The sequence below is a fragment of the Talpa occidentalis genome, unplaced genomic scaffold (assembly GCF_014898055.3).
Source record: "Talpa occidentalis isolate TD23 unplaced genomic scaffold, MPIMG_talOcc4v2.1 talOcc4.7, whole genome shotgun sequence".
NCBI classification, from domain to species: domain Eukaryota; kingdom Metazoa; phylum Chordata; class Mammalia; order Eulipotyphla; family Talpidae; genus Talpa; species Talpa occidentalis.
In genome coordinates, this window is record NW_023605083.1 from 128104282 (window position 1) to 128118092 (window position 13811).

The window sequence follows — 13811 nt, forward strand, 5'->3', positions numbered from 1 at the left end:
TTCCTTTAACATCATTATGAAAGCACAGATTTAGGTATATGTTGAGTAAGTTTCAAATCATTACACTTGTTTTTGTTGAAGATCAACTTAAGCCAACTTTGGCCAGTGAGAGTCTCTTCAGGCTGAAGTAACCCATTTGTTCCCAATGGCTTTCTAGCTATCTGGAATGGTAACATTCCTCACCCTGTAAATTTCTGCCCTAGACCTCAGCCTCTCCTTTCTTCTGTACTGAGACACTGGTGTTTCAAAGATATGGCTGACAGAACTAGACTATTTCATAATTACTTATTTGGCCTGTCCCACTTTAACCTTTAACAGCCTTGTAATAACATTCTAACACAGCACTACCAACACAATTACTGAAAATGGTTTCAATTGTTCTTTACAAATTAGTACTGGCTTCCTCATATAGTGTTTTTCTCCCCTTCTTAAGCCCATCAGATATCCTACTGCATCCCTTTGCTCTCTGAACACCTCCAGAGAGAAAAGAGAATACAGGCTTGTAGCTGCTAAGTGCTTCTTCCTCATTCACTTATATTTTGGTATTTAGTAAAATACTGTCATCCAATCTTGTTGTAAACATTGTCCCTGATTTCTTGGTTTTGCTATCTAATTTTATTCTCAATTCTTATGTATTTGAAGAGAACAAAATACATGCTGTAAATGCTGCTCAAGCTTTCCTGAAACTTCTCACAAAATGAAAAACCCTGGACTATATCACTTTTATCCTATAATGAGGATAAACTCTTTTTATATAAGATTTCCTAAATAGGAGACTAGAAAATAGGATAAGGAAATCTCTCTGATATTAGAAAGGAATGTGCATCAGTGTTATAAATTAAATCTAGAACTTGAACACTTAACAGTCTATCAAGAAAATCCCAAAATGATTTTATGTGTTTTGCAAATGTGGAAATTACCATGAATTACCCACACATACCTTTCATGAATGGGGCCGAAGCCACTTTATTCATTATTTCCTGGGTTGTTGTGGACTCGGGTGCAAATGCAATAACATAATTAGAATCATTAAAATTATCTACACGTCCCAGATCCATTGCAGGCGAGTGAGGAAAGTCATTAACTTGATGTAAATCAGAGGCAAATAGGTATGCAAAGAGTATTAGAAGAAATGAGAAAAACCACTCCTACACAGCAACAAGAAAAAAAATGAAGCAAATCAATCTCCATTCAACCACAGATTAAACATTCACAGACAACTGAAAACAATTATGTCATGCAGTTTGGATTCCATCTTTTCTGTCCCAGTTTTCAATTGTTTCATCTTCCCTTTGTCCTTTAAATATGCAATATGCACATTACCCATCAAGACAGAGTTGTAGCGTGAATTCCGATTATAATGGAGAATCTAAGTTGGTCATACTTTAATGCAAATGGCCCAATGGTTAATAGTCATTTGAAACCTGAGTGGCAGTGATAAAGAAGTGAGTGTTAGCTGGTTTGGGGTAGATAACCAGTTTCCATCAACAGAAGCAAGGTGTTATTACCCTCATCTGCCTGCATGTAGAAAAAGATAGTCTCCAATTATATAGCACATCAAAAGAATTCTGAAAGTCTTCGTCACTTGACAACATTCTAGAATTGGAAATGCAACAAGATGCATTTGAAGTCCAACTACAAGAACAGGATGATGAAGATTATGATGATGATATAATTCTAAACAAATAGCCTTTTCAGAAAAAAGCACATATCATATTTACCTTATGATCCTATTTTAGCTATTTGTTGGACAATATATCTACTAGTATCTAGACAGGAAATCGACAGATACAATGCTTATAGAAAAAGTTTAAATCTGGAAGTAAAACAACAATATAGAGGTAGAATCCAACTTTCATATTTATATTTACATAATCCGTGCTCCATGCAGGGGGTTTTGTACACTTTGATCATTGCCAATCGGAACATTTTTGAAATACAGTTTATGAGGGATTTTACCTTATTTGTGATATTTTTTTCAAATTTACTGAATTTTCTTCACAAAAATAAGCATGATCTAAATGGAATCAAAAGTGAAAATGCCATTTTCTATTCCTGTTTATGCACCCATTATTCCCTTCTAATTGATATTGTCTCTATCCCTAGTACTATTGATTAGAAGTGTTAGAATTTGACTTTTGAGTGCTTTTAAAACTTCAGATTACTTTTTGAATTAATTCTAGACTACATTTTGCCTCTTTGGTTTTGGCCCTGAACGTCTGTTCTTATTCCTTCATGAGACTCAGATGAATTCAAATATTAATAATTTCTATCTTTGCAGTATCAGATGTAGCCTTATTTTTCTGGGAGTTTTTGAATATGAGTTCTTTTTAAAAATGCCACAGTAGGACATATAAGAATATATTTTAAAGAAGTCATATTTGAAACAAAAGCTAAGTGCAGAATTTGAAAAAAATCCATCCTGCTAGTTAGAAATGGAATAGATGTTAAACATTAAATAATGAGGAAAAAGTCTTTTCTTTTTCTTTTCTTCTAAGTTTAAGGAGACAAAAACTCTGACCATACCAACAAGGTCTCTCTTCTCATCCTCCATTTTTTCAGTAAGTTCTTGCAGAGGAGGGCCCATGTTTGCTGACCCACACTGATGTGCCTTTTGCTCATTCTGACCTGTTTACTTTAAAACAAGGAAGGAAAGGAAGTAAATGTGAAGGTCTGAAATAGAAAACATTGTGCAATCAAACCAAAAAGAAACCTCCTAACAGCTGTTTCCAATTGCATGCATAGAGGAGGGAGCCAAAGGTTAAAAACAAAGGATGTTCAAGTTAAGTACTGAGAGAAACAAAAATTAAAACAATTATGAGATGTCATGTACATTTATCTTCATTTCCCTGGTAAAAATTAGTGTTAGGTAGCATCATCACTACAAATTAACTTTGCTCAATTTTCTACTTACACAGACATTTGGTGATTTATTACCAACTCATTACTACTTAGCAATATTCTGCCATCAATCAGATCTGCTTCTGGGTATGTATGCCAAGAAAATTCTTCAGGGGTCCATGAGGGCACTGCATGAAGATGCTCATGACATAGAGCAGTGTGGCACAGTGTTATAAAGCAAGTTTCAATGCACTTCAAGAGACTCAGAGCAATAGATTTGCATCCACACAGCAATAAGCAAAAATCTGAAAACCATAGTGCTGATTTAAAAACATGAAAGAAGACCAGGAAGCTACATCACCATGCCATTTCTATTAATGTGCAGCACACCTTTTTCAAGAACATCCAGGAGGCACAGAATCACCATCAAATACAATGAAAAGATGACCTGCGGCAGTGGAAAATGGGGACTAAAGTTGAGTATAAACTGGGAGTAGTAAATTAAAAGAAATAAATAACCAAAACAAGGTAGGAGTTTCGCATGAACCAATCATTTTGTGTGCCTTGAGCTCAAAAATAGGATTAGCCTTTTATGAGTGAATATCAAAATAGGACCAAGAAAGCCATCAAAACAAACAATAACCCCACCAGGAACAAAACTCACAGGCAAGTAGATAAAGAAATCTCATGAAAGTTCACAGGCTTCTGTATGGTTCATGATGACTGGACCAAATGGTGAGTGGAGAGAGTTTGAATGTTAACTAACATTTAATGGTGGCTTCCCATGTTCCAGGTAGTTTTAAGTGCTTTGTAAGAATTAACTAGTTTAATCCTTACAATAAGCCTTCAGGAGATATTTGATTATTCTCCCCATTTTGCAGATGACGAAAATGAAGCACAGATTGGCATTGACTGGCCAAACACCACTACTTGTGGTAGAGTCAGGACTTTAACCCAGATGGTCCAGTTCTGGAGCACTCACTCCTAATCAGTGAGCTGTAGAAATTTGTCTAGGGAAATTGTGGACCAGTCGTCTCCTCTGTGCAAGAGCAGAGAGTCTTTAGCATCCACGTACGAGCAGTGAGGGGCATCAGGAGGGGCCCACTCAGCCACTTAGTTATCCACAGGCTTTGGTTTGCACTGTCACTGCCAGGCACTTCCAGATGCTGGAGCACTAGGAGAACAAGATAACTCTCTCTTTAGAGGTACAGAAAATACATAATTTTTGGAGCAGAAAATTTTATTACAGTAAACAAGGAAAGTTTTAAAATCTTCCATTGAGTGACCATAATAAAATTCACAAAGGAAGAGAAAAAGAAGCAAAAAATAAATAACATACTTCAAATTCCCACTGAAGTCAGGAAAGAATGCAAAATCTTCCATGACACAGAGAAAAGTTTCATCAGCCTCCCAAATGTTCAAAGGAAATTAAACATTTGAAAATGTGAGAGAGAGAAATACATGGAATAAAGAGAAAGAAATGATCAAAAGTAAAGTATTTGGTAAAGAGATATCCAAAAAGAAGAAAATTCAGCTGCAAGAAAAATGCATTAGAGAAAATTAATTGTAATATGTGTGATGGAAATTAATATTTCAATGTTGTGAAATGTGTAAAAATGCATATATTTCCCAAAAAGCTTTCCAAGTACCAAATATGACAAAAATAATACCTTTGAAATTAAGAAGTAAAGGGAAAAGTCAATAAGAATCTAGTTGACTGGAAGGGGGTCAACAGTTTATAATGGTGTAAAAATCAGCCCTCTATATCGAAATCAAATACCTAGAGCACCCAGTTTTATTGCCAATAGAATAAATCTCAGACCCATGATATCTGTCATTCCCCCTTGCATATTTGCTTAGGTGGGAGGTGGTACTAGTGGTGGGGGTAAGCTGACAACAGATACACAAATCAGATAAATTTGTACTTGCAAGTCCTGACCTGGAACCTCATTCTCAGTCAAATAGTTTATTATTGGAGTCACCATAGACATCATTATTTGCAGGCACCCAAGTTGCTCTGCTGTTGTCAAAGGGATATAATGATCTATTCCCTCCTTTTATGGGTTCAGCCTGGGCCTTGGGTTAACCCAACTAAGGACTTAGCCTTGCAGGGAGAAAAACCTTTATGTTAACACAGCTTATCCAGTCAGTCAGACAATTGGATTCCAACATCACCAACTTGTGGTTTGAATTGCTTGCAGCCAGCATTCTAATTCTAGTCTAGAAACTACCCAGCAAGACTTCAGGACACATCTGTCTAACAGACATTAACGGATGTGCTTCAAACCTGATAAAGGCAGCAGACTCCAGGTATGACAGTCGATCTGGTAGTGGTGATGCAATGAAATTATTTAAATGATAATTTTAGTGTGGCCCAAGAATTACTAGTATAGGTTTTCCCCACTATCCAAAAGTAGAGCATTCCAACGAAACCTTACATAAGAGGAAGTGGTATAAATCAAGTACGCAATTACCATTAATTTATTCAGAAAACTTTTGAGCATTCCCAGATCCCTAAAATTGCCAGCCAAATCATACCAAATAACTCATAAAAGCTAAAATAATACTAACATATAGCGAAAGCAGGAATGTGATGATAAACACATAACTTAACAAACACATAGTCCCTAGGAAAGGAGCTTGGCGGGGCCACTCTTGCCGCTGGGAATCATACCACCTCTAGAGCAGCTGCTATAAAACCAACACTTAACACTTTCTTGCTTTCCATCTTTTGCCATTAAAGACAAAATCCTCAGTGGATCACTTTCATTTAGCAAAACGGGGGTGAAATCCCATGAAGCATCTTAACTGATAAAATAGTAGTTAATAGGATCCATCATTCTAGCGGAGTGTCATTCTAGCATGAGACTGTCAAACAGACAAGACTTGGAGAGAGAATCAGTGGATGAAATGTTCCAAGGACTGTGGTTTGAGCTTTGTACGGTGCTTGGAGGGCAAGGTTGATTGGCTATTGAGACCTGGGTTTTTAGCGTGATGGTCTCCTCCCTTGGTGGTATATACTGAGAGGGCAAGGAAATCAAGAGGTTGCTATTGCCTCTTATCATTTTAACAGTGATCATCTGGTTACTAGCTGCAGGACCTAAACATCCCAATCTTTTCCATGAGGCAGGAGCAAAACCATGAATATACTGCCCTCTGCAGGTGTTCAGGAAGTAATTCACATGGGAAGACTGACTCCAGGCAGCCTCCAGGGCACTCCCCATGGTGTACTGCAGGGATATGCTGTTGCCAGTTAAGTCTGAAAGTCTGGGATTAATTGAAAACGAATGTGATAGGCAGAATCATGTTCTTCTAATCTCAGAATATGTGAATACATTTTATTACATTGCATTACATGACAAGGGGGAATGATGTTAGCAGATGAGCTAAGGTTGCTAAACAGGAAGGTAATCTGGGGTGATCTGGGCAAACCCAGTATAATCACATTGGTCCTTAAAAATGAAAAGGGAGGCAGGAAAAGGAGCTCAGAGTAACAGATGTGAAAAGGAGTCAGCCAGCTTTGAAGACGGAGGAAGAAAGACCAGGAGCAAGGGAATGTGGGAAGCCTCCAGAAACTGGAAAAGGCAGAATTCTCCCCTACATCCTCAAGAAAGGAACACCATCCTGCCAACACCTGGATTTTAGTCCAGTGAGACTCACATCACACTTCTTACCTCCCAGACTGTAGAATGTAAACGCGTTTCAGTCGTTAAGCCTGAGGAGATCTGTTACATCAGCAAATGAAAACGAATAAGAAGAGTGAGTTAGAGAAGAAAAGAAAAGAAAAGAAGAAATTTAAAGTCAGTCTAGCCCCAGGCCATTATAAGGCAAAATAGGTGCTGGAGGCTCCTTTGATAGTATGTGCACACATGGACAAAGGCAGGAATGGGTTTAAGTTCAAACAGTGTCCAGGAATGAGCAGAGGAATGCAGAAGTGATGTGGATGACCTCGAGATGAAGCCATCTGAATCTGCGCAGGCTCTGTGAGCCTGGACACCCCAGCGAAAGCCCAAATGCACCATCTCCAAGTAGGGAATGTGGTAAACCTGGTAAGCCTGGTAAACCACCGAGTCTATCTCCCAAGTGCCCAGTCTTCTTTCTTTCCACAGGTGGATGCATGTGCAAAAAATTTTTATGAATAAAAAATAATCAGTGTGATCTAATAGTCCTGATTGTGGTTCTTTGTTTCTGATGGATTTTTTTCCCCCCACTGAACACCCTTCATGTAAATGTCATGTAAATGTCACCCTTCGTGTAAAATAACTACTCGCCATAGCACAGAACATCTCACTCCCTTAAATCACTCTGACAAATCCTGTGATCTAGAAATAATAATTTGGCCATAAAGAGCCAGTCATTTCGCAGTCAGATTCCTAGTGTGCAGATAATAAATACATTGCACAACCAATTAGATCAGATTTCTTGTATATTTCATGTGATAAATAAGATCCACCAAAAGATTGCTTTAAGTTTTCTTCATGAAGACATTCTCAAACCAGTTAAAACAATTCAAAACTCAGAAAGTCTTGTATCCTCCAATGATTACAATTCCTCTGGCAATAAAATTGAAAGTAATTTAAAAAAATAAATAATTCAAATAATTTGGAGAATCTCTCATTCCTGCTACCAAGCAACATAAAGTTCTTTTCAATTTATCCATAGCCTTCTAGACAATATAATATTATTTGTTTAAACATGCTTTGATAATGGGGTAAAACTGGAAAAAAAAAAAACTTAGTTCTCCAAACGGCTATTTAGCCACACAATATAAAATACTCAGAGAGCTTGAAAAATCAGGTTCTCTAATAACAATAGTTACTGTTTCCATCCAAATAGTTTGGCATCCCCTATCTGAAGTCGTATGTTATATTTTCACAGGCAAAACAATCATAATTTTAGAGGTTAACTTACTCTCAGGAAAGCTGGAACGAAAATAGAAACAGCTCCTCCACGGGCTTCCGCATGTCCTGGAGATGAATTCACATTCCTTTTGGGTCACTCCTATGTGATGCTTTGAATTTCAGGTTGATTGTGAATAGCTCCGTTTTAGATTGATTTCCGAAAAGGACTGTGGTCTTAATTCAGTCAGGCTGCCCAAAGCTCTGTGCTTCCATCACATGGAGACTTCTTTACAGTTTTCCATTTCTTTGTCTCCCCGCCAGTGCCTCAGCAGGGAGTTTGCAGTTGCAGATGGCTGGCTGGACATATCAAAACATTAGGAACGATCAAACCAAAGTGAATCCAGTCTTTCTCAATTAGCTTTTTTCCTCTAAAACCCTAATGGGAGAGTTGATCCCCAACACAATCTTTTTAAGAAAGGTAAGTAGACAGTTCAGAAAAGAGCAGACAGAAGTGGGAGAAAAGATTTTTTAAAATTATCCCTAAAAGTATTCAAATAAAGTCAAAAAGGAACTCAAAATCTTCCACTGCAATTCAGTTCTAAAACCTGGATCTAGAAATGTAGCAATGTGATTTTTTTTTTTTTAGGGTAGTAAAATGAACTCTGAATGTTCATCTGCATCTCAGTTGTCTTGCATGTATGCAAAGGGCAGCATCTTTCTTGAAGTGGAAAAATGAAAGAATCCTTAGAGCAATGTCCTATAAAAATACTTGCATTCCCAAGACCCACAGACTTGTTATTTCTGCAACAAGACCCAGAAAACAAATTACTTTCTCTGTAAGCCGCCCCTGGCTTTTAAAACATGATGTTTTTCATCTTGCTCAAGAAATATTTTTCATGGGTAATAATGACCTTTCTAACTTTTTTAACATTAATATAAGAGGAAGACAAGGGAATTCCAAAATTTCCTGTAATGCATGGAGTTTGTCTTTGGCTACAGAAGCAAAGAAGCAGAGAGTCCCTGCCTTTGCACTTGCAGCCAGTTCAAGTTCTCCTGCACCTAATAGCTTCCTGACCTCATAACTGAACAGAAATCCACGAGCCATGAGTGCGCTTCGTACATCAAAGGCTCATCTGTGTCCCATTGTCCGTGCCCAATGCATGAAAATTTCCTTACCTAGTTCCCATCCCCTCAATATTTATTCCAGCATGTTTACTCTTCTGCTAATTGCATGTATATGAGACCAGAAATTGCACAGCAAGCAAAGTACAAACAGACTGAACTTATTAATGCGTGAGACTGTCAAACAAACAAGACTTCTGATTGTTTCCGTACGTCTGCTGTCTTCCCTGAAAGAGACAAAATGATCACATTCAATCACATCGCCAGCATTTTGTACATGGGGAAAATATTAGGATATCGTTTTCAGGAACTTATTTCCCAGAAGGATTTTGTACCTAGGATAGTCCACATGCGTCCTGGCCTTGCTTGGTTCCAGGTTCTATTCTTTTTTGGTTCATTGGCCTCTGCTTTCACGAGCACCACATTATGGTCTCTCTAGCACCATCCACATTAATCTTGCTTTTCAACATTTTCTTGATTAAGTCATATATCTTCTTCACTCTTCTAAATAAGCTTTAGAGTCAGTTTACTGATTTAAAAAAAATGTAAAAAAAATGTAATCAAGATTTTCAATGAAAAAAGTGACATTTGATCATGATTTCAAAAACGAAATGGCACTGGTTTGATTGAATAGTGTACTAACCTAGCAACTGCCTGTGGCAGTTACTGTGTGCAAGTCCTCAGCCACAGAATAATCTCATGAGGTAGGCATTATTATAATCACCCCTATTTTACAGATACCAATAGTGAGGTCCAGAGAATTTAAATAACTTTCCCAATTCACACAGTGAGTGAGCAGCAAAGCCTGGTTTAAAACCCAGACCATCACCGCCTGTGAACAGAAATGACAGATGCTGTGTGTCCCTTCTGTATGTCATTCAGTTAGTCTCACTGGACATGCACACACTTTACATTTCTCCTTGCCTTTGCTCCATATATTTTCCAGCACCAGAAGCCTTACAGAGTTCATGTGATGTATCTGTTTGGGCTGAAACACCCCACCTGGACTCCTTCCCAGCTGCTTGTACAGTGTTCTTGTCCCCGTGGGGTCTGTGTGCAACCTTCAACTCTGCATGCAAAGGCAGAAAAACCCGGTTTGCAGGAGAGAAGCAGAAAGCAGCCCAGCAGCCTGACGAAGAGACTGGACATGTCTGCACATTTCCCAGGGATTTTCTGTTCTCATTTTTCACCCTTTCTCAGATCCAGCACAGGCCTGCTTTGGGGTTTTGTCTCCCAAAATGCCTCTGTTTCTTAAAAATATAAGAAACACATTTCCAGTTTTGGTTTTTGCCTTGAAACATCCTCTGTAGGATCTGTTCCATATTTGCATTTGTATTTTTCAGGTATATTTCGATCTATCTCTGTTATCTGCCACGTGGTCACTTGAAACAGTATGATTTTATTTTTCTTTTCACCTAACAGCAAATCTTTGACTTTCCACAAGGGAACCTAAGGTCCTAGGATAACCAATCCATTGTGTCCAGTCGTCTGACTTGGTGGTAGTCTCCAAACTAACATTTCCTGCCATCTCCACTGCTCCATCACTCCTCCGGTGGTGTTATTTTTCTCTGTGCCCTTTTTTTTACATTACCCTTGTCTTTTTCTCCTACTCTCATCTGGGAAGTTCTGGGTGAGAACTTGCTGGTATTTCATTCTACCAGTGATTACTCTTAAATGTTGACAAACATATTTGAATCTGCATTAGTTTGGAAATGCAAAAACTCAGCCAGTATCTCTGCCTGTGTTCCCTTTGTAACCTGCCCTAGGTACCCCCATCCCTTAGGAAAAGTCTTTCTACATTTTTACCTTAAAGCTCCTAACTGCAATGCTGGGCAAGGGACTTACCTTGGCAGTCCCTGCCTGTTTCCTCACCTGTAAGCTACAGATAACAATAGTATCCCATAGGGGTCGTTTGGAATTTTAAATTTTGAGATTGGACAGGGGGGTAGGACAGGGATGAAAGGAAATGGCTTTGTGAAGTGTCAGTACTTAGCAGGGTACTCAGAGTTGAGTGGGTTATCAATAAATGCCAGTACTTAAATTCCCCATTGCCTCCTTCAAACTGGAAATGGTCAATATTTTTTTTAAATTACAAATCTGATTGATTAAAAAAAATCCTAATGTATTGATTAATTGTAATATATTTCTTAGGTTACTTGCAATGTCAAGCATACCTTAACGTAATTTTTGTCATTTGTACATGTTTCAACTAATACCTTGTGCATTTTCCCCACCCTGTGTTTCTAGATTTTGGTTTCTGATTTTTGGTTTTGACCTTGACTGAAAATGGCTTAAATCATCTACTTAAAAACAAATGTTACTGCTTTCTTATATCAAGTATTACAGATAAGAATGCTTCCAGAACCTTCATTCTCATCAGCAAGTGAGTCTCTCAATGGTCTAATCCCCGTTCACATTCCCTTTAGTGGTAAATTCTGCCTCCCAATGAATGAAGAATCCAAAAGCAACATCACTATTTCATAGTATTTGAGTTGTTTTCTTTTCCTCTCAAGGATGTTTTAGGATTTTCTCTTTAACCACAACTCATGAAATTCCATGACAACGGGCCTGGGTGAGGGTCTTGTGTTTGTTTTCTTTTGTCTTATGTGACGCTGATAGAACTTGTGCCATTTTTTAAGTTCTGGGAGATTTTCAGCTAATACATTTGCCAAATATCACCTCCCTTCTAGCTGCTTCATTCTTTTATTCCTAGAAGTTTCTTAGATATTTGACACCTATTGTCCTTGTTTTTCCTTTTGCCTGTCGATCATCCTGAAACCAGAAAGCAATCCATTCTCAGGTGGTAAGTCACCTTTCCAACACAATTTTTATGTCACTCCCACTGCTGACTTCAGTGTCCTGGTTTCTTTGCAAAACCACACTAGGTATTTGTCATCTGATCCTTCTTCTCTCACTAGCTTTCCTTTGCTTCCAACTCCGGTCATACTGAAACATGATCTTTTTTTTTTTAATGACTGCACCTGTTCTCATGAACTACATTTGGTAATGAACCTCCCCCTCAGCCTGCTTCTCCACGATGACTGTCTGATTTCTTTTGGTTGTGCAGGTCCCGGGTCTTACTACTAGGAGCTTCCCTCACCCTTTCCCTCATGGGATGGATGCTCTTCCAGGTGCTCCACAGCACACCTAGGTTACTGCTTTTTTATATGTACCAGTTTCAATCCAATTGCATCATTTCTCTTTCACCATAGATTGTAAACTTCTGAAGGCAAACACAGAAACTTCACCACTGTACACATCCCAGTTTGGGATGAAAGATGCAATACAACTCTTGAGTTTTTAATGTATAATGTTGAATAAGAGGGGAGGAAACAGATTACAATATCATTTATTCTTTCCAGAAGTCTGGTGACAAAAATAAAGGTCACCGGTGGGGTAGGGTGGTAGCCAAAATAAGTTGTTTTGGGCAAGGGTAGGTTTTATTAAAAATGGTATTTAGAAAGAAATAAAAAAAAAAGTAAATGCTGAAAATACAGAACAAATTGAATATCAGATGGAGCATGGCTTTTTTTTTTTTTTTTTTGAGGGGGGTGGGGGAACCGGTGGGAATAAGAAAGGATTAAATCAGAACCAAATTGAAAGAACAGCTTTGAAAAGAAGGGAGCATTTCTGGATAATGAGACAAAAAAGAGGTGGAAGTGAGAGCTAAGAGAAATTTTAAATATTCAACATAAAATCAGGTTTTCGCCCCTGAGAATAAAGATCTTTTTCCGTGAAGTGTGGAGAAAGTTCTAAGAATAGACCAACAGATGTGCTCGGCAACTGATGGTATTGTTGGGAGTCTCCAGATAGTTCTCATGAGAATGCAGGAAATTTCCTGTTAGGGACATGAGTCATCCCAAAACCCCCTAAGGTGGGTAGTGCTCCTTAAAACAAAAGGAAGATGTGTCTACTTTGCCTTTAACTGACAGCTCCAAATAACATAGTCTGAGAAGTTGATCACTGGTGGATCAATAAAGGCATCAATGGCTACTGAAATAACAAATAACAGTTTACTTAAAAACAAGACAAGAAAAATGCTTAAATGAGCAAGAAAGAAAAACCAGTATTGTGGAACAACTGACTCAAACATCAGCAAAAGGCGAAAAAGGCAATGCCAAGGTCATGAATTGACATACGTATTGTCACACTGTATGGTGTTTTTGCTCTTCTTTCCTTTAATGAAAGGCCATTTGCCCAATGCATGTTTAAATATGATTTCATATTTTTTCTATATCCACCAATTTTGAATTTACAAAGGAATATCATCGGGTCAACACAGGTTTCTCTTTCTCCCCCCTTACTTTATGTAAGCCTTACTGTTAAGTGCGGGGCTTCTCAAATATCCTCGTCAGTTTTATTTACATCATTCCAAGTGCTAGGTAGATTTATAGAAGCTGTTCCTGGCTCACTGTATTTGAAGGCAGCAAGCAGTACTGCCAGTGGAATATCACAGGGCAGGGGGCAAGAAGTGAGTTGATCTTTAAGGTAGGTGCCAATCTCCATACAGAATGACTGAATGGAAATGCTGCAATCTCAGCCCCTTCCCTATTACAGACTAGGAAATTCGGGCCCTGCATCATTTCACCTTTCAGGTTTCTAACCTTTTCTGTATTTGTTTTTTAGATGTTTGCCTAGCTTATATTCTTTTTTTTTTTATTTTATAGAGGCATGTTTATTTATTTATTTGTTTGTTTGTTTTGTTTATACATGCACTGGGTACAGTCAGAAGCGCGGGAGTGTGAGAGAATTCACCAGAGCCAGAGCAGGGAGCAGAGCAGGCAGAAGGACCGAAGGACACTGCTGAGGGGAGCAGCGGGCGGCAGGAGAGGTCTGCGCGCCATGTGGGACCCTCCTCTGGTGGCTGGGGAGCAGCCGGGGATAGAACCGGCGTCGCAGAGGCTGCGGGCAGGTTCGCAACCCAGCGCTCAACCGCTGCGCCACCGGGGAGGCCCTAGCTTATATTCTTATATGTTAAATTTTGCATGCATTTTTTTTCTTTCCGAG

The 13811-nt window shown here is 38.5% G+C and overlaps 1 protein-coding gene across 1 annotated transcript in view; it reads right to left on the reverse strand.

Moving 5' to 3' along the window:
* The window catches only part of ABCA9 (ATP binding cassette subfamily A member 9), a 48119-nt gene extending 39620 nt beyond the window's left edge, over nucleotides 1-8499 (reverse strand). Inside the window, 3 exon segments of the mRNA XM_037494736.2 lie at nucleotides 941-1148; nucleotides 2527-2635; nucleotides 7753-8499. Coding sequence (XP_037350633.1) covers nucleotides 941-1148; nucleotides 2527-2622 — 304 coding nt within the window. The 5' untranslated portion in view covers nucleotides 2623-2635; nucleotides 7753-8499.
* Between the last annotated feature and the right edge of the window lie 5312 nt (nucleotides 8500-13811).